The 20233-nt window shown below is 43.5% G+C and overlaps 4 protein-coding genes across 5 annotated transcripts; 2 read left to right on the top strand and 2 right to left on the bottom strand.

Moving 5' to 3' along the window:
* Positions 1–373: 373 nt before the first annotated feature.
* adam17a (ADAM metallopeptidase domain 17a) lies at positions 374–11193 on the top strand. Its single transcript, XM_079175042.1, has 19 exons — positions 374–566; positions 901–1033; positions 1288–1421; positions 1570–1658; positions 2105–2294; positions 3439–3569; positions 3798–3884; positions 4634–4759; positions 5128–5272; positions 5438–5529; positions 5966–6118; positions 6456–6655; positions 6798–6901; positions 7034–7168; positions 7757–7887; positions 8054–8132; positions 8251–8339; positions 8464–8523; positions 9954–11193. The coding sequence occupies exons 1-19, from the start codon at positions 461–463 to the stop codon at positions 10362–10364; spliced, it is 2595 nt and encodes an 864-aa protein (XP_079031168.1). The 5' UTR covers positions 374–460; the 3' UTR covers positions 10365–11193.
* Positions 11194–11242: 49 nt separating this feature from the next.
* iah1 (isoamyl acetate hydrolyzing esterase 1 (putative)) lies at positions 11243–13783 on the bottom strand (the record flags this gene model as incomplete). 2 transcript variants are annotated; one of them, XM_079175045.1, is made up of 6 exons in its annotated part: positions 11243–11566; positions 11826–11947; positions 12064–12225; positions 13225–13372; positions 13482–13534; positions 13663–13783. In XM_079175045.1, 6 exons carry the CDS (start codon positions 13700–13702, stop codon positions 11390–11392), a joined length of 702 nt encoding a protein of 233 aa, XP_079031171.1. In that variant the 3' UTR covers positions 11243–11389. The 2 variants fall into 2 exon arrangements, with proteins under 2 accessions (XP_079031171.1, XP_079031170.1); XM_079175044.1 differs by having other exon boundaries at positions 13225–13376; positions 13663–13743.
* Positions 13784–14460: 677 nt separating this feature from the next.
* On the top strand, positions 14461–16132 carry LOC306707602 (uncharacterized protein). Its single transcript, XM_079175117.1, has one exon. The coding sequence runs from the start codon at positions 14467–14469 to the stop codon at positions 15454–15456; it is 990 nt and encodes a 329-aa protein (XP_079031243.1). The 5' UTR covers positions 14461–14466; the 3' UTR covers positions 15457–16132.
* A 597-nt stretch (positions 16133–16729) lies between these two features.
* LOC306707541 (cleavage and polyadenylation specificity factor subunit 3-like) lies at positions 16730–20233 on the bottom strand. Its single transcript, XM_079175043.1, has 14 exons — positions 20103–20233; positions 19924–20013; positions 19685–19835; positions 19314–19489; positions 19060–19218; positions 18795–18941; positions 18534–18686; positions 18294–18402; positions 17916–18014; positions 17720–17814; positions 17512–17599; positions 17254–17320; positions 17035–17131; positions 16730–16928 (listed from the first exon to the last, which is right to left on the bottom strand). Exons 1-14 carry the CDS (start codon positions 20226–20228, stop codon positions 16827–16829), a joined length of 1659 nt encoding a protein of 552 aa, XP_079031169.1. The 5' UTR covers positions 20229–20233; the 3' UTR covers positions 16730–16826.

The following is a 20233-nucleotide window of genomic DNA, read 5'->3' as shown; positions in this document are numbered from 1 at the left end:
TTTGCGTTTTGATAATGCGACTTTTACTAAAGTGAAGTGTCTGAGTAACTTCCCTCCACTGACATTAATTACCTACCTGTGTAGCATGAGTGGGTACCAGTGTGCTGCAGCGTCAAAGCCATAGACTGTACATCCCAAGTCTCTTAATGGCGTCTAAGCTAAATTAGACGCCCTTTCCTCTGATTCCATGTGTTTTTATGTTCCATGCTTTGATACTTAATGTTTCTGAGTACATGTAATTTGCCAGGGTTTAACCCTTTAGGGGGGACATTTGGGATTGGGCCTAAAAGAGTTTTGGGACGTAACGTAGCCCCTATCACGCCCTCCACACTCAAGTGAGAGGATGTTAATCCACTCGGTGCACTTCCGGGTAGCTCAACTAGCTAACGTTAGCTATCCAGACAAACCGACTAAATTGTGACAATGACAGCGCTCGCATAGCTGACCGAGCCGCCTGAAAATGAGGAGCATTCTGTTAATCGCCTTTCTGGCTCCTTGTTGGGTCAACGGTGCAATTAAGTCGAGAGTTATTACGGAAGAGAATCACGAAGAAAACCCGGAATTCGGTGAGTAACTTAGCAAGCTAACTCAAGCTAACTAAAGCTAGCGTTAGCTTAAATGTTACTGCTAACGTTAACCGTTTTATGAACGATCCGCGGTAACGATGATTATCGTGATTTGGAGCTTTATGTGTTGTGTTTATTTACTGTGATTATCAACACTGGCATTTTTTACTGTTGGCACCGAGTCCTGGTCTAACTAAAACCATATCATTAAGCTAGAAAGAGGATCGTCAGCTCCGGATTGTTGTATTTGACCGTTACTGGGGATTTAAATGGAACACAAGCGTACATTCTGCTCGCTCGTGTCTGACAGTTGTCGTCTCTCAATGTCTTCCAGGTGCTCTGAACTCCATCCTGTCCGATTTTGAGGTGCTGCCATTGTCAAGCCTCCAGCTGCACTCTGTAAGGAAGAGGGACGTCCACACCCAGTCCCACCTGGAGCGCCTAGTGAGCTTCAGAGCCCTGCACAGGTAACCTGACAGCTCCTTATATCTGACATAAGCCTACATCCCAGTACAGCTGTTTTGATATTGGCAGTGATGTACAGGAGATCCCTTCTTAGCACAGTTTATGTTTAACTGAATAGTGAAATTCCATTGTCGACACCGACAGAATCTGAGATGCATCGGAAGTATCAAGAAGAGGGGACACCAAAACCCATGTATTGAAAGCAGCCATGTAATCGTGTTTAATGTAGATATTGTGTGTCGTTTTATCTCTTCAGACATTTCAAGCTGTACTTGACCACCAACACGGGCCTCTTCACTGACAACTTTAAAGCTGTGTTTGTTGATAAACACGGGAGCGAGGAAAACTACAATGTTAATCTTCAGAACTATTTCACTGGACATGTTGTTGGTAAGTGTTATTCTAGCATTAGGTATTCACTCATGTCTTTGTCTTAAGTACAGCTGATCTAAAGAAACAACTGATTGATTCTTTGAGACCTATTTGCCGAACATGAGCAACAATCTTTTAATACAAGTTACCTTATTGGTGTTTGTAGGAGAGGAGAATTCCCGTGTGCAGGCACACATAGAAGGAGATGAGTTTTCTGCTCACATTCTAACTGATGCAGCCGAGTACAACGTTGAGGTAAGAATCATCTTGTCTGTGTAGAATCCAAATAACCATACTTGCAACAACCGTCACCCGTAGTAGCTGATGCAAAATACATTATGTAAAAAAAGGCCTTTATTCCTACATTGTTATCAGTAAGGTTCCTTGAGGGTGCTCACGTCCATGTTAGTTGAACAGACGGCACTTCTCAGTTGTTGTTTCAATTTAAATCCAAAGTACTTATGCTAAAACAAGACTCTACAGTACATTGTATGAGAAGTAATAAAATGCCTACATTGCAATAATCCATGACGTGGCGTTCTTTTTAAATGCCCCACGCCACTTCACCTCCTATCTGTCTTTTTTTCATGTTGCCAATATCTTTACATATTCTTTCTCTCTTTTTGCTGCACATTTTTACCCCATCCTCTCTTCTCCCTGTGACCCTCTCTGATGCCTCCTGTCTTTCTCCGGCCATCCAGCCCCTGTGGAGGTTCACAGATTCCCCAGCTGATGGCAGATTGCTGGTTTATCGCTCAGACGACATCAGGAACCTGAGCCGCATCGTCTCTCCAAAAGTGTGCGGTTACGTCCACGCAGAGGCTTCGGACCTCCTGCCACAGGCTTCCAGGAGGGATTGGGACGAGCAGGAGGAGGTGGACCAGGAAAAGGGTGAGCTCTGCTGTCTTTTTTCCTCACTAGGAGTGGAGAGTCTTGCAAATGTGTGTGTGGTCATAGTTGTAGTGGAAACGTATTGGAAGAGGACGGTATATAAGGGGCTGGAGATCACAAATGTGGTGCAGCCTCGGCTCTGTGGACGGTAAAGAGCAGATAGAGAAAGAGTAGGAGGATAACAAATGTTTAAGGTAGGGAGGAGGAGGCTGTAGTAGCGAGACAAAAGAGGTGGGTGTTAAGTTCTGTAACAGTCACTTTAATAAAAAATCCTTTGTTACACCGAGCCAAAAGTTCTGCACACTCAGTACACGCTGCTGACAAGTGGGTATTATGTAACATCCAAATGGCTTTTGATTCGTTTGTGCTGGAAACGTAAAGCACATAGCAGTGATACTGTGCCAGAGACTTCTTAAACACCTCTCACTGGCAGCTGGGTGAAAACACTCACTGGGGATATAAGTTGAGGTGAAGGTTCTCATGGAGGAGGCATTCCAATTCACGGAGGCTCTGCTGCCCAATGAGATGACTCCGAGTCGTCGCTGGTCTCCCACTGCTTGTTGTGGAAGCCAGGGTAGCGCACACCCACGCTGCTCAGCAGTGTACAGCCATGTGTATGATGTAATGTCTTCCTGTTGGCCTTTTTCTGTTACTCTTCAAGTGCTCATTGTTAGGATAAAACAGCTCTTTACTTTCAACGTTTAAAATGTGAGGATTGTGTGTTTTTATAGAACTCAAAGTCATCAAGTGTACCCCAAACCTCTGCTCCAGCTGGATAGTTGTACCTGGCATTGTGCAGCCTAGTTTACTATGGTTGTGTATATATACAGTAGACACCATTCACACTTACTATCATGCTATAAACTAAAAAGAGAAATTGCTATTTCATTTGCTATTGATTGGCTTGAAGAACCCGAAGCAGCTCTTAATCAGTTCACAGGCAAACGTGCGGCTAAATGTAAAAATGAGGGCGAATAACAATGGGATACTGGAGCATGGCCTCATTGTTTGATTCTTCATGCATCTGTCCTTTTATGTTTAAATATGTTAACGCATTAAAAATGATTGTTACAACGTATTCTTTTCCTCTGTTTGTTCGCCTGTTCCTGTCTCTCTAAACACTCCTGCTGTTTGCTCCTCGTAGGGCACCACCACAGAGAGAAGAGACAGGCTCACGACCACAAGAAGAACACCTGCCCCCTCTTGCTGGTTGCAGATTACCGCTTCTTTCAACACATGGGCCGCGGACAAGAGAGCGTCACTCTCAACTACCTGGTCCGTCTTTATGATGCTATGTACAGAAAGTGCAGAGAGAGTTCACCATATGGAGATGTAACATGCATCCATAGGGTCCACAGAATGCATGTTTTTGCTTCTCACCGTTTAGTTTCACGTCGGATTAACAAACCTATGATCAGCATTTCTTACTTACCCGTGAAAACAGTCAAAATAAGTGTGTGCTGTTCTTGCTTTTCTGATTATTTTTGTTCCTTCTCTCTCCAGATTGAGCTGATTGATCGAGTCGATGACATTTATAGGAACACAACCTGGGATGATGAATACAAAGGCTATGGGGTCCAGATCCAGCAGGTGTGTTTGACCGGTTGTGTGTTCTACTTCATCGTAATATGGTTCCAGTCTGACTTATGGAACAATTTGTGGCGTTTTTAAGCATCGGACATCACTAGACATCACTGCTCCCAGCAGCAGCACGATAGCTTTGTTTTACATTAAGTCACTCCCGGAAGTGGAGCTGAGAATAACACTGTCCCCTCAGTGTGTTGAGAACTTGAATTTTTCAGAGGAACTGAAAGCTTTTGTGTTTGCCCCGTGGGGTAATTTAATTTGTTCCACAGGCTCTGGGGATGAATAGAGACACTGTTTGTCATACTGTGAGTCTCGCTTTTTCTCACTGAAAAGATATGCACTCATTTAGCTGCTCTGAGTTATTGTCCAGCATACATGTCAAGAAGAACTTGTAATGTACCGCTTCTAATCCCAATACCTTTTGTTATGAACAACAACGATGGCTTGAAACGCAAACCCCCAAAACAGGATGCTGACTGACTAAGAGTCACTCTAACTATGCGTTAAAGGTTTTTAAAGCTATTTCAGGTTCAGGGCCACTACTTGCAAACTATGTTGCAGCTCAATGTAAAATAATTACTGTAATAGTTCATTTATGATTTGAGGGGGAAAATAAATCTTTTGTGTGTTATACATCCTAAAATCTAGACTATGAACATTAATTATGAGCCGGTACAATAAGATTTTTTTTAGTTCTTTGAATACAATTTGTGAAATTGTTCATAAATGGTGTCTTTGGTTACCATCGTCAGATCATCATCAACAAGGAGCCGACGAAGGCCCCCCATGGCCATGTGGGCCCCAGCTGGGTCCACTATAACATGGAGAACAGCCCTGTGAAAGGAAAAGTGGTCTGGGACGTGAAGAGACTTCTAGAGGTAGGACAGGGAGGAAGAGAAAGATGTACGTGTACATTTGGGAAATGCTATGGGTCCTGTCAGGGAATTATCAACAGAATGTTACATTTGCTCTCAAAAATGTTGCAATTGCGCTGGACCTATAGCAGCTTATCAAAGATATATCCGGATGTTTTGGCAGATAAGTAGCAAGAAATGCCATTTTAAGAATGTCAACGATCTGTTTGAGGTAATTTGGAAAACGAATAATTGATAACTAAATATAGATGTCCCGCTCAGTTCAAACCTTGCTCAAAAACCCTGAAAAACAGAGACAAACGACAAATGTTGATATATATATATATATATATATATATATATATATAATAACTCTTCTTTTTGTCCCTCAGCAATTCAGCTCCGACATAGCTGGGAACGCCTCCAGTGTGTGTCTGGCCCACCTGTTCACCTACCAGGATTTCGACGAGGGCACACTGGGGCTGGCCTATGTGGCCCCCTCCAAACCTCAGGCCCTGGGTGGCCTCTGTCCAAAACGTGAGGACCCCCCCCCCCCCCCCCCCAGTGACAAAATGGCTTAGTTTTGATAACCTAAACATTTTATTTTACCTACTTTACATAACCGTTTTATGGAGCCCTGGGCTTTTGTAACGCAAAACAGATGCTGACATCTTGTGTTGATTTTTGTCCCCTTTTCTTTAGCGTACTACCCATCTCACTCTGTACACAAGCCCAGTTACCTCAACACGGGTCTGACCAGCACCAAGAACTATGGCAAAACCATCCTAACAAAGGTCTGAGTTCCCTCGTTGTTCAATCTTTATCCTCGATGAAACTAATTACAAGCTGCAGGATGTTATGCAACATGTCACCCTGCCAAATGTAGACTCTTAAGTAGAGCAGACACACCTTTTTGTGTGGGTGTTATGAGTAATGATCCTAACGCTGTTGCATTTTGACACCTCAGTTATCAGTGTATTGCTTGCTCCTCAGCACAGTTTACAGTTAAGCTTCGACACATGAATGTGAGCTGGGAGAAAGTCTCTTATAGTATGATAATATGCATGTTTTTTTTGTTATGAGTACATAACATAAAGTGTTTGTGAATGTGCAACAACACACAGTGTCAGTCCTGCATTTGTTGCTTGACAGAATAGAGTTTTCATGTGATTGATTCAATAGTTAACGACACGTTTCTCACAACTAACTGGTTGGTTTGTGTCCCATCAGGAGGCGGACTTGGTGACCACTCACGAGCTGGGCCATAACTTTGGAGCAGAGCACGATCCCGACAACATCCCTTACTGTGCTCCCAGCGACGACCACGGGGGGAAGTTTGTCATGTACCCTATTGCTGTGAGCGGAGACCATTACAACAACAAGGTACCCGCTCTAACAGTGAACAAGTAAAAAGTGCTATTCATTCACTTATTCAGATTCATAACAAACAACGCTGACACGTTTGAACTGAGTTCTGGAAGTATTGTGGTTTATACTACGCTTTGTCAAGATAAGAACTGTTTCACTGACTTTGTATACATATTTCGTATGCAAATATGTATTTAAGGAAATCGCTTTTGATTTCTTTTGAATCAGGAAGAGATTTACATTTTTAGCTTCATAGCAGTCCTTTTGTCATGTCACCTTTTCACAGTTAAGCATAAAGCTTCCCACTCCTAGTTAATATCTAACCCTCATCTACTTCTACTTCCTCCTAAAGCGCTTCTCCAACTGCAGCAAGATCTCCGTGGGAAAGACGCTGCGTTTCAAGGCTCCTCTGTGCTTCAAGGAGAGGAACAGCAAGGTATGCGGGAACTCCAGAGTCGAGGACGGGGAGGAGTGCGACCCCGGCCTGCTCCACCTCAACGACGACCCCTGCTGCTCAGCCGACTGCACGTTCAGAAGTGGCGCACAGTGCAGGTATGAGATCCAAAAGCCGCATTAACGTGTATGTCAAGTCTTAAAAATATGCTCAAACGTTGGATTCATTTGAAGATGGCAGGAAATGTGTGTGGTACTAGCTTGAATGGCACATACATTCATGTCTCTGTTCTCTCCACAGCGACAGAAACAGCCCTTGCTGTAGGAGGTGCGTGTTTGAGCTTGCAGGAAGAAGGTGCCAGGAACCCATCAGTGCTACCTGTAAAGGCATATCATCTTGCACAGGTGGGCGCCTCCTGCTGGTCGAACACAAGACCTGCAGTGATCACTGGAAGGCTGTTTCTTTGATGTTGGGTCCCTTCTTTAAATTGATAAATTAGAAATATTTGATATCTCTACCTTTTCCTCTCACGTTAGGCAACAGCAGTCAGTGTCCCCCTCCTGCAAACGCCGATGACAACACGGTGTGTGTCGACATGGGCCGGTGTCACAATGGAGAGTGCAACCCGTTCTGTGAAGCCTTGCAGAACCTTCAGTCCTGTGCCTGCAACGGTAAAGAGCAAAACTATATAGCATGACACTTGCTTTTTTTATTATGCATACTATGACGTTTTTTATGACAAATTACACTATAGCATTTTTTATTTAATTTTTACAATTTTATACATAGACATTTTGTATGACATAATATACTGTGAGATTTTTTTATAGCATTTTTATTCCAGTTCCTTTTATGGCATGTACCAGGCCTTTTTTTACATTTACACCTTTTTATATGTTTTCACTTTTTATATGACATTTCTTATGGCATACAACAATATGCTCATGATATCAGCTTTTTTGAATGGTATACAATAATAAGACATTTCTTTGGTATACAATAATATGACAGTTTTTTACTTTTTTATAACATACTATACTATGACACTTTTTAATTACATTTAGACCGTTTTTATGATCTATTTATGTCACAGGACAAAGGATTTATCTAAATGTCAGTGGTTTAATAACATGTTGTAAGTGATTGCTCACAGGTTTGAATGAATGCTGTGTATGCACAGCGACTGTTAATTCAGAGTATAGTTATTAGAACTATTTTGCAAACATATAACACGGTTAATCCCCTCTCGTCGTTTGCAGAGACGGAGGACTCCTGTAAAGTGTGCTGCAGGGGAAAAGATGGCGCCTGCTCTCCTTTCACACAGGGCAATGAAACTTTCCTTTTCCTTCGCAAAGGAAAGCCCTGCACTGTGGGCTTCTGTGACGGAAGCGTGAGTCATCCATCTTTCATATCTGTTCACCCTGTCCTACCATGTCTCCACCAGGCTTAGTATTTAGTTTTTTATTCCCGAACACAGTCCAGCATCTGAAAGGTCCACAGTGAGTTTGACTATGCTTCATTTGGCTGAGTGTCAATGTTCTCTTGTTTAAAAACAGGGAAAGTGCATGAAGCAGGTGCAGGATGTGATCGAGAGGTTGTGGGATTTTATCGACAAGCTGGACATTAACACATTTGGTAAGTTGAACTCTAATCAACCTCACGAGAACATGAGTATTTGGAAAGTCTTTCTCGTTGTTGATAGTAGTAGCTGAGTCTTATCACCCTGCTTACCTTTTGTCTTTCTGTCCATCAGGGAAGTTCCTGGCTGATAACATCGTGGGCTCTGTCGTGGTGTTTTCACTCATCTTCTGGATTCCTCTCAGTATCCTCGTTCACTGTGTGGTAAGAATCAATCTACACTAGTTCCCATTGTCTTCAGTGAGCCATTAACTGCTCTTTGTTGGATTCTGGGTTCTGTTTGTCGGTAGATCTGTGATCTAACTTTTTTTAAATGTTTCTTTCGCAGGACAAACGACTCGACCAGCAGTATGAAGATAACACAAAGTCCTTTTACTACCCTCCAAGCGTAAGTTTCTCATCTCTCATGTGTGATCCTGTGCCCTGCTGCCACACTAACCAAACTAATACAGTCGCACATCGCTTTTTTTAAACACATTGTCGTCTTAAATATGGAAGAGAGAGGAAAGTATGAAGGTGTGTTGTTCAGGTGGAGGCGTTTGCCTCTTTTCTGAATCTGTGTCTAGACCCCTGCATCATTTGTCAGGTGCTACGAAATGTGCGTTCAGCACAAATCCTGCTTGGTGGGGAAAGTAAATAGGATTCAATTAATAAAATAAGGATTCACTTCTTGCATTTGTAACGTCAAATGTATTTCTGGTATCTTTGACCAGATTTAAAAAAAAAAAAAAAACAGCTTTGAAATGAAGAAAACGAGAGCACAATGCCTTACTTCTTAATTTGACATAGCATTCATTGGCTTAGTCGTGAAAATACAAGAGGGGAGAGCAGAACACGAGTGGATTCAGAATCCGTAAAGGGCCTCGCCTTCAGGGCCAGGTTCAAACTGCCAATGACCTGTCCATCACTCTTTGCCTTGGCCCCCTTTTCCATTCTCATTGGAACTGCAGCAGATGGTGGAAGTTTGTAGTAGAGCTCCCGCCCTAGGTGAGTGCGTGTGCCATGGCTTGGTGTTGCGTTGCCATTGAGTCCATGATGATGCATGGTCACCGGCCCACGTTTGGGATACTCCTGCAGTCACTTCCTGCTTGACGTAATCACTGATCGGTGGACAGCGATGCGTGTGCTCCTCTGCACAGAGTCCTATCTGATCAGAAATTACCTCAAGAAAGCAAGATTGCACTTTTAGGAGTATTCAAACCGAGAGAGGACTGAGAAGGTTGCACTTTGTTGTCTTTTTGTGAAATCGGATGCGGTATGTATGTGTGTGTGTGTGTCAGCGTTTTTAAGTTTGCATCTGCTGCTGTTAAAGCCACAACAACAACAACAACAACAACAGGGTCATATTCTTGATTTACCTTTTTTCTTTTTCTTTGTGTGATGGCTGTCTGCACTGTTTTTGTTTTAGGTTTGATTGGGAACACGTGGAGACTGAGGGTACATTCCTCTGTAGACCTTTGTCATGGCAGACATTTTGACTTGTAATAGAACAGCACAGGAGCAACTAATCACATTAACGATGGCTTAAGTCCTGCAAGTGAGCCAGTATGCACAAAGCAGGGCCCATGTGCTCCTAAATGGACTGCAGACATTATTAATATTAGTTCCACCTCTGTTTGACAAAATGTCCACGATGAGAAATGTTTGTTTTACTCATTCCCACTTTTAAAGGAGACTAATGTCTCTTAGTATAATGGGCTTTAAGGTTTCTATTATTAACTTTGAGCAGAATGGAGTAAAAAGGGAATGGATCCCTCCTCAGTCAGAGACGGTCAGCTTCGACGTGCTTTGATTTCACATGTTTTTCTCGCTCTTCAGAATCAAGACATGCTGAGCAACCTCGAGTCAGCTTCCGTGCGCATCGTCAAGCCTCCTCAGCCTCCGTCCTCCTCCTCCGCCGGCCGGACCGCGCCCTCCTTCCTGCCCCAGCAGCAGAGCCAGGTAGGGGCCTCTCCCGCGGCCAGCACCAGCACCCAGGCCCCCGACCCGAGCTACGGGCCCACCCCGGACAGCGAGGGGGGGCCGCGGATGGCCACCATCCAGGAGGACACCAGCAGCGACTCTCACCCGGGAGAGGAAGGCCCGTCGGACGATTTCACAACCGCAGGAGCCTCCTCGTCGGTTACGAAATCCTCCTACGAGGATCTGACCGAGCAGAACCCGTCAGCCAAGGAGCGGCGGCGCCTCAAGAGGCAGGAGTGCATTGACACAAAAGAGACCGAGTGCTGAGAGTAAATCACCGGTACGTTTTGGGTTTAGTACCTGATGGCAGCCTGATATGTGTTTTAGGGAACATGCAAACACAGGCTAGATGGTTTCGGAATATGCAACTAAATGCTGGTACACAAAGTATCGTCTTCGCTCCACTGACGGTTGATTTAACATATCATTGATGATCGTTGTGCTTGTTTTACTGTTTCAAGAAACTCAGTGTTAAGCAGCGAACTTTGACTTCAAAATGAGTTTTATGCTGAATCTCTGTCATAACTGCACTTCGGAGTATTTTTCCACATCACTGGAGAATCTAAATCCGTTTTATACATGTTCTTACTGTGCTGTGTCATTAATAGTTTATTTTAGCTTGTGAAACATTTCCACCTCTTTCCACGTAGAATGCAACATTTAATACTGCACTAAGAGGAGTGGCAGTCTCTTCAGTTATACACTTGTTTGTCCAGCTGTTAAGAGGTTATATTGTCTTTATGAAACAACGCGGTGCCTTTTCTGATTTTGTGCCTAACTGTAGATGAACAATCCTGCATTTCATTTTAAAAGAAACTTCCTGAGGTGCCTGAATGTTATTTTTCCGTTTGGTTTTCTGTCCTTGTGCCAATGTGAGTGATGCACCTCTTTGTTATTTTAAGCCGTCTCGCCACTGTTGCCTGCTGTATCACGTTACAAATGTAAAGTACGTAATTACTGTCTGTCAAGGAGAAAGAAATAATGTGTCGCTAACATTAAATACTGGATTGATGTGAACTATTGTACAAGCAGATGTCCTGTCACATAGTCTGTGTATATTCTTCATATTTCTATGTTCATAAAAGTCACCTGTGGTTTTTTTTGTTTTTTTTGTAAGTTTCTTGTTTGGATTTCCTACACACATCTCAAAATAAAAATCTTTATTGTGCATTTTAAACATGAATACATGGTCTCGCGTTTGACATACTGGTACAAAACAAATCGCAGCGGCTGGTGAGTGTTTTATTCTCAACAAAAATATCCAGCCCTGTAGGATTTGAAGATTGTCTTCTTCACTGGTCACGGAGCAGACTGCTCTCGGGGCTCTTTGCATCCACGTCTCCCCAGTAAGGCAAGATGAAGGGCAGGTCAGCCACACGGCTCTCCAGCAGCCCCCACAGGTGCTGAGCAACAAACTGGTTTCCCTTCTGTGAGAGATGCAGCCCGTCGGACAGATACACGGTGTAGTCCTGCGTAGCAGGGGACAGAACAGTGAGGCTTTAGTTAAAGTAGGAATTTGAAAGAAGATATTGGGGCATTGTGAAAAATCTCAATACGAGGTTTAGTCACTTATCATTTTTCATATTGAGACATTTAGGAACACCATATTCACAATAATAAAACCGTAAAAGTCCGACAAACACAAAAAAAGCTTACATTTTTTCCTGCCAATTTATTGGCTGATACAAGATTCTACAGCGGCCTCTAACACGCGTGACAATGACCCACCTGTCCGTCTTTCTGCATGAGTGTCCAAAGGTCCAGGGCGACTGCTCCACACTGACTGGCAACCTGGACACACGCCTGTGCATACTGCCCCGCTGCAGAGTTGTGGCGATTGAGTGGACATGCTGGAAATAAAAACAAGACGACGCAGCACTGGTGATCTCTGTAGGCGAGGAATGTAAGATTGGCCGGCGTGACGTTACAAAAGCAAGAGAGCGGAAGAATAGTGACTGAGTGTTACTTTTTAGAATGCACTCCTTCTCCCAGGCTGGCTCATCAACAGGTGGAGGGGTGATGAATATAACTCTGTCTGCCGGCACTCCAGCCGAGGCCAGAAGCCTGGAGATTTCCCTCAGGTTCTCTGAATACTCCTTCAGAGGGACGTGCTGTTGTGGGTTTTTATCTGCATGACAGCAAGAAGAAAGAAGGGAAAATCATACAGAAACATTAAGAAGGAATGAATTCATTATTAGAGATAATATTTTCTATGTTAAAACATAGTTTTTTTTGATAATCCCAAAAAGCCTAAGCAGTGAATTGCAGAGTCTGGAAACATTTAAAGGGTACTCCAGCAACTTAGTATTGCACTGTGATCATTTAAGCAGCTCAAGTGGACACATCCTGACTTTTAAGTCTCAAGTATGGACAAAGCTCCAAACACACTGGATCTTACATTTTGAAACAGGATCTTGTCTTGTTAGACCTGCCAGTAAATATCCTCGTGTTATGAACTGGTTTGGAACATGTGTTCACAAAGGGAAAGTGTCAAATGTAGTATACAAAAAGACGTGTCATTGTGGACATTATTGTCCCACAATTCAATGCACAAAAGGACAAGAAGGTGGTTCTCACAACTCGGAGAGATTAAAAAAAAATAAAAGATTCAGGAAAACTATTATGTTTTTAGTGGTCAGATTAAACTGCCAGTGGTGTTTAAAAGTTGCAATTATTGATCTAAAAGCGCAAATATTGGGGTATATTTTATTGTAGTGACCTGAAACATATATTATGTCAAAAAAAGTCACGGTATAGTGTGTCATAAAAATGTTATAGTAAAGTATGTCATACAAATTACAAAAAATGCATTAAAAATGTCAAAGTACAGTATGGCATAAAAAGGCAATAAGAAAGCATACTATGTCAAACATGTCATAAAAAATGCCACGTTATGGAAAACCATGAAAATGTCATTATAGATCAAATTATAAATGTCATGGTATAGTATGTCATTAAATGCAAGAAATAATGTCATAGCATAGTATGCTTTAAAATGGGTTACAAAATGCCTACCTTGCCTAATGATACATACTTCTGTAATCAGACACAGAGAGCTTGCAGCAGTGTATTCATCATTACTAAACGTATTAAGTTGTCATGAGAGGTTGTGTCTGTGACATTGTACCTTCCAGTGCACAGTCGTTGGCTCCAAAGAAGACAGTGACAGCAGCTATGTTGTTGTCTGCTGAGCTTGTGATGTTGATGAGGCGAGGAAGAAGTAGTTTAGCCCATCTGGAGTTGTAGCCAGACAGCCCTCTGTTTACAACATCACACTTTCTAAAAAGGAACATATATCAGATTCAGATATTAGGCTGTTTACATGACTTGAATAAAACTAAAAAAGAGGAACTGATCACTCTTATGGGAACCACAGATACTCACCGAGCTAGTTTGTTGGCAATTTCTGCACCCCAGCCATTGGCTTGAAATGAAAACTGAAAGAATCAACAGCACTAAGTTATTCATTGCTGGCCAGCTAGCAGCCAATGCTAACTAACGTGTTACTGCCTGTTGGCTGGCATGACATCACAGTCTTTAAAATCAAGATTTTGCACGAGCTAACCTGTGTGATGGAGTCCCCGAATAAAATCACTTTGGGCCATGTTACTGTTTTGAATTTAGACATTTTAACTGGCTGCACCATTCACTGTCTACGAAAAGGGCTGCACGAGACTGGACTTCCGGTTAGGGGTGTGTGACGTATTACCACACTTCACAATAAACGTTTTGACATCGTGACTTCTTTACACGTATTATATTAAGCTAAATAATGCATTAAAAAATATCATAATACAAATGCAAAATGTAAAATCATTAGAAAATAAATGCAATCAAAAATCTGGGTTGATATCAACAAAAGGTAGACTTAATAATACAACAAATTATCAGTAAAACGCGATACAGCAGCAACACAAACAACATCCTTCAAAATGATCATTGAGTTGAGTCAACACCTTTCTTAAACACTTTAATTAAAAACTGAATATTATAACCTTATTGAAGATATAATTTGTTGCAGGACTGTTGTATTAGACGACATTACTTTTTGCGAGGTGTACTTAATACAAGTTGTAGAATATTTAAAACTACATAGATATGCGTTAAACTTCTGGTATGTGTCTAATCAAAATAGTTGAACTTCATAGGCTGAAATCTACATATTGATTCCTTTGTTTCATGTAATATTTTACTTTAATGTTTCATTAGATGAGCCACCATCAGCGTCCCGGAAGTATTGTCTGACCCACACTCCGGAGCAGAAGGTGGCGGTAATGCACCAATAATATTGGAAGCACACCGCCGCAAAACCAGGAGAAGAAGAACAATAGTCCCGGAAGTCAGCTTTCGTGTTTAGCCCCCGTCAAACATGGCGGAGGTCAGACTGCGGTACGGAAGGGAAGCGTACAGTTTTGCACGAAAAACATGTAGTCGATACCGCCTTGAAAGTCAGATTACGCAAAGTATACGTGCAACACAGGCTTCGTCTCAATCGGCGGAGTTTCTTCTCGGTGACACTCAAAGTGGAGCACTGCAGGGACCTGGAAACGCAGCGGACATAAGGACCGTTGGAGTTTCACGGGACAGTTACACAAGGGTAACACCACTGTTTGGTAGTGTTAACAATGTCTGGTATCGCTATTATCTCGGACTCAACAACGAGTCGTGTCTTTATAAAAGACAGGTTCAATATATAGAGAAACCTCTACCTCGGTACCGGACCAAGTCCCGGAGGACTCTTTGGTCCGCTCGTGGACACCAGAGCCTCGGCTTGTTTTGGGGACAGTTTGTGTTCATCAGAGCTTACAGCGACACACGATCTGAGCCCCTTTACAAAACCAAAACAGGCTACTATGACATCCTGGAGGTGTCACCTACGTCCACTCAGACCCAGATAAAAACAGCCTACTACAAGCAGTCCTTCATCTACCACCCGGACAGAAACGCCGCCAGCGAGGACGCCACGGTCCGCTTCTCCGAGATCAGCGAGGCCTACACCGTGCTGGGCAACAAGGCACTGAGGAAGAAATACGACCGGGGTCTGCTGAGTCAGTCGGACCTCATCACGACGGCCAGACCCTCCGCCAAGGGCGCAGGGAGCGCCACGAGAGACCCCACCGAGAGCCGGCAGTCCGTGGTGGGCGCCGACAGCCGAGTCTTTGATTTCGACAAGTTCTTCAAGGCCCACTACAGCGAGCAGCTTCAGAGAGATCGAGACTTCCGAGTCCGCAAAGAGGAGATGCTGAAGAAGAAGCAGGAGACGATCGCGGAGAAGAAGATGGGCAGGATGATGGAGATGGGAGTTGTGGTGCTGGTGTTGATGGCGTTGAGTATAGTGAACAGTTTTAAGCGAGGATGAAGTTCGTTCAGGTGGAGGATGTTAGGAATGCTGGACTGACTTGAATCATCATCATTAACACTACAAAAAACCAACAACACTGCTGTTAAAGACCCTCTGTTTTGACCCTCAATTACAATAATGGAATATTGTACAATGTGATTTAACATCATCCTTTGGGTCAAAGAGACAGTGCAATTAAACGAGGATTACACTGTTCTCTGAAAAGCTGCAGATCAAAGACTAACCCGTAAAGTGCATATGTTTCAGTTCCTCAGTCTGTAAGCTTGCATCACAGTACTGTATACTTTGTCTGTAAACATAGTATTTACTGTTTGTCTCACACAGTCAATGCAACTCCTAGTCTTGGCATTGTTCACTCAGCCATACACATCTGAACAAAATGGCCAAATTATTATTTAAATCAGTAATTATCTGATTAAATAATAAGATTATCAACTTTGGCTTTTATAAAGTCATCTGTCTTGCAGATTTCTTTATTTTGAATGACAAGTTTTGATGATGGTTTCATGTATTGCTATTTATTTGTAGCAATGTAAGGAAGTAAGGGATGTGTGTGTATGAGTCATATTGAGAGCCCTATGCTCATAATAAAAGGTGCCTTGGGATATATTTATTGTAAAAATGAACACTGTTCAGATATAAATGACAGAATAAATGACACGATCAGTGCCTGGCAGAGCACAGTGGAACAAACGTTGCTGGAGTCTTTTGTTAGTCAACATTACACCAACACTGATTCACTGTAAACCTCAGTTAAAGAACTTCTCCGACACTCGCTGGTGAAATAAATAATCAAACTTTATAAATGTAGAATAAACACAAACATTTAGTGCATTTAGAGATCCACAGTTCACGTCACAGTTTAACAAGTCATATCAGTGCACATTAGTAACCAACTCTGGTCAAACAAAACCTACAGTGCATTACACGAAGACAGTAAACGTATTAAATATATTAAAAGTGCTTGCATAACAAAAAAAAACACTAAAATCTTTGAAAACAAATCCTATCTACACAGCTTATTAAATTACATTTTTTCTTCTTTTTTTTTTACTTGGTAGCTCACAAATCATAAACGTTAAGTTAATTATTAAAAGGCCTATCTTTCCAAATGGCACTCATAAAGTGGGACTGGGATTGGTTGTTGAGGCTTTCCCATTACCGCACCAGACGAGGCAAGTGCGTAATGATTTGAAACTGTGTCACAATGATTCTTAACACACAAATACAAGCAGCGTGTTAACTTTGTAGAAGTATTCGTTATTTTTACATCTGTGATGGCCTAGCTTCAGAAACTCTGTCCCTCGTCAGTTTACAGGTCGATGTCCAGTTTGTTGTGATGAACACTTACAGTCCCATCGCCGCGCTCAGATGACCGGGTTGAGGGCGTCATAGAGCCGCTGCACTGCCAGCTCAACCATCTCTCTCAGGGAGTCGTCCTCTGCGCATTCCTCCTCGTAGCACACCGACTGATAGGGGGAGAGCGAGTCAGTGGAAGAGGGATACAATTAAAAACAATCCTACACCACATACATTGTTCCGTGTCTTGGTGCGACAGGCTAAAAGCCTTCTCACCCTCGTTTCCAAGCAGATGTGAACCGTCTTCCCATCTACTGCCACAGAGATGTTTTTATCATCACTGAAATCCACACATTCCTCTCCAAACATGTCCCTAAAGACAGAGAGAGAAGCAAGATATGCTATCAGAATTAAAGTAAAGCACAGTACACCTTTTAAACACAGCGCTTCCATGTATACAATATTATGAAAGAGTTCGTATTGCGCGTCACTCACTGCAACATGACTCCTAGTCGGGTTTGGAAGATGTCCATGTCCATAATGGCACTCTGGGTCTCCATGGCTGTCAATCATGAATCACATTAAAATAGGAATTCAGAAAAACAAAGCCCATGACAATAACGAGACACGATGCATTATGCCTTTTTTTTTGTAACTCGGCAAATGGGTTCAAATGAAACCTCTTACGGTCCATAAAGCATTGGAAACTAAAGATCCAGATAAACAACAAACTCAGCAGATTGTCAGACGGACCTTTCTGAGCCTTTGGGTTTGACTGGACTTCCAGCACTACAGTGGTGACAGCGTCGGCATACATGTCGTTGAGAGGGTTCGCTAGCCACTGAGACAGGAGACGAAGACAAAGGGTGTTTGGGTAAATGAGCCCGTCTGCAGAGAGCAAAGTGTCGCTATCGTTCATCAGACTAAAAGCAGGACCACAGCCAGATGCCCGACCACTCACCTCCAGCACCACCATGCCGACCTCGTGGACCAGAGTGATATTTTTAAAAATCTTCAAAGTGTTCTTCTCAGTTCCATCCAGTTCCTCTACGTCACCTGAGTCAAGAGGGAAAAGAGAAAGAAGAAGACAGCCACAGTCAGTATGGTGTAAACTCAAACCCACAAAGTTTGCACAGACGTAAATATGGCGGCCTTACCGGTGAGGTTCCTCAGATGGCAGACGAGCAGTGAGTAAGGTCCAGTGAACGGGATGGCCTGGCTTTGTTTCACCGTGCTCATGGCCAGCTCTGTGTATGCTACAAAACAGAAGCATCGGGTCAATCCATGATGCCTCGCCACTTAGTCAGATATCAAAAGAATGGGCAGCAGCTTGAGTAAACAAGTAGGCAGTTTCTTCTTTTAGACACGTAACTTTCATCATTATTTTAGTTGATTATTTTAAGCTTGGGCTTGGCTCATGAAAAGCCAAGTAAGTCATATTCTCAAATGTATTGTAGCCAATGAACTGGATCGACTGGGGCTGACTACCAACGCACATAGGTGGCCCTGCGCTGCAGCCTGCAGGTGAGACTTACTAGAAAGGTCCGAGGGATTGAGGATGTGGTAGTTGAAGTTCTTTTTCACCAGTATACCTGACACCCTCTGGCCCTGGGCACACTTCTTATCAGCCAGAGAGCCCATCACCTGGAGGAGGGGGAGTAGTGTTCACTTCATTCTAGTTTATAACAACACCAGCACAGGGCCATGTACTACATGCAACTATCACGACGTGGCAGAGAAGAAAAAAAAGACAGAAAGACAGGCAGTTTATTGACCTTGGCCAGTTTCTCTCCCCTGAAGTTGAGGGTGACAGCTTCTGTGTTGCGAGGGTTGTGGACTTCGATGTGAACCTGGTCATTATCCTCGTACTCCCTGATCAGCGCAGCCTTCAGACGGGCCATTTCATTCTGCTCCCCGTGGACCAGGATCTGACGATAACATGCAAGTAAGGAAGGTCAAGGACTTTCATTTACGACTGCTGTCACTGAAGGGTACAAACAACGGAGAATCCAATGAGTTATTTCTTTCTCTCCTACCACATGAGGCGGTTTGAGGGCCCTGATGAACTCGCTGGTCTGCTGGTAGTCAGTGTGGGCAGAGAAGGAGATGTAGTCCACGGACATCTTCAGCTGCAGCTTCTGCCCCGACATGGTGGTGATCTCCTCCGGCTCAGACATGATGTGCTGCCGAGAGCAAACACGACACATCACAGTAAGACGCTGTAATAACACATTCACTGTATCTGTTTATTATCTATCTACTATTAGAGAAACAGCGTCTGGGATCCTGTTGTAGTCGGACCTTGGCCAGTGTGCCCTCTACACAGTATCCAGCGATGATGACTCCGTTCCTCTTATCGGTGCACCAGCTCTCAAAGAGCTCCCTGGAGAGCCCGCTCTGCATCATACCAGGAGAGGCCATCACCACGCTGGGACCGATGTCATCAAAGTGATCCATGCTCTGGGAAAAAAAAACAACAACAACACACAGACACCACAGTTATATGGATTCAGCAGCCTAAATACATAACAGTCTGTATCTATAGAGCTCTCTACCTTGAGGTTGCTGATGTGCTTGAAGACAAAGGGGTTGTTGATATTGATGGCTTTGCGGATCTTGTCGTTCATTGCGTTGACGTAGGTCTGGTACACGGCCATGCACTTCTTGGCCAGGGATGATGCATAGTAGATGGGGATGTCATGGAGCTCCGGGTGGTTCTGCCAGTACTCATCTGCGGGAGAACGTGAGACACAATCATACAGACTCCTCTGATCGACACACAATCGAATACAGACGCAACAGACAAAACATGTCATAGAACGCAGGTATTAAGCAGAGAAAAGGGTCATATAGATGATAGCATAGCGGCTAACAATGTTGGTGAAACTGCCTATTCAGAGGCGTAATCCATATCGTATCTCCTCACCCAGAATGAGCAGCAGTTCCTGGGCCCGCCCCAAGGCGAACACGGGGATTAAACAGCGGCCTTCTCTGTTCACGATGTCATGGACTGTGTTACAGAAGCGAGCTTCTCGCTCCTCCCTCTTCTCGTGGATGTGGGTGCCGTAGGTAGACTCCTGCAAAAGAATAACCGGATTCACCGCGTTGTGATCACCCAAAGATCCATTAAAATGAGTGTACAAGGTGATTGAATATGCGGCGTACTATGATTAAGATGTCAGGTTTGACACTGGGGATCTCCGCTGCCATCAGATGCCGGTCTTCCTGCCGGGAGAAGTCTCCCGTGTACAGCAGCTAAACAGGCCGACAAAGGTCTTGTTAAGTGAACTTAGTTGTTATGCATCAATTAGATCTCTCGGGAACAAAAACCAAGAGTCGTTTACCTTGACTCCTGCTATTTCGATCATGAACATGGCCGCTCCCAGCACATGACCAGCGTGGTAGCACCAGAACTTGATCCCAGCCACCTCCTTGACCTCGTGGAAGTTGATGGTCTCGATCTTATCCATGCTCT

Source organism: Pholis gunnellus (genome assembly GCF_910591455.1).
Source record: "Pholis gunnellus genome assembly, chromosome: 15".
NCBI lineage: Eukaryota > Metazoa > Chordata > Actinopteri > Perciformes > Pholidae > Pholis > Pholis gunnellus.
The sequence above is the reverse complement of the archived record's forward strand: the minus strand, read 5'-3'. Positions and strand labels throughout refer to the sequence as shown.

What these genes read in the sequence shown, in the direction of transcription:
- LOC306707602 (XM_079175117.1), top strand. Translation starts at nt 14,467, where the DNA reads ATGGCGGAGGTCAGACTGCGGTACGGAAGGGAAGCGTACAGTTTTGCA.
- LOC306707541 (XM_079175043.1), bottom strand. Translation starts at nt 20,228, where the DNA reads ATGGATAAGATCGAGACCATCAACTTCCACGAGGTCAAGGAGGTGGCT. An exon ending in GGAACTGCTGCTCATTCTGG is followed by an intron (nt 19,490 to 19,684) that starts GTGAGGAGATAC and finishes GTTCTCCCGCAG; the next exon opens with ATGAGTACTGGCAGAACCAC. An exon ending in TAGAGGGCACACTGGCCAAG is followed by an intron (nt 18,942 to 19,059) that starts GTCCGACTACAA and finishes TGCTCTCGGCAG; the next exon opens with CACATCATGTCTGAGCCGGA.
- adam17a (XM_079175042.1), top strand. Translation starts at nt 461, where the DNA reads ATGAGGAGCATTCTGTTAATCGCCTTTCTGGCTCCTTGTTGGGTCAAC. An exon ending in GAGACCATTACAACAACAAG is followed by an intron (nt 6,119 to 6,455) that starts GTACCCGCTCTA and finishes TTCCTCCTAAAG; the next exon opens with CGCTTCTCCAACTGCAGCAA. An exon ending in TGGGCTTCTGTGACGGAAGC is followed by an intron (nt 7,888 to 8,053) that starts GTGAGTCATCCA and finishes GTTTAAAAACAG; the next exon opens with GGAAAGTGCATGAAGCAGGT.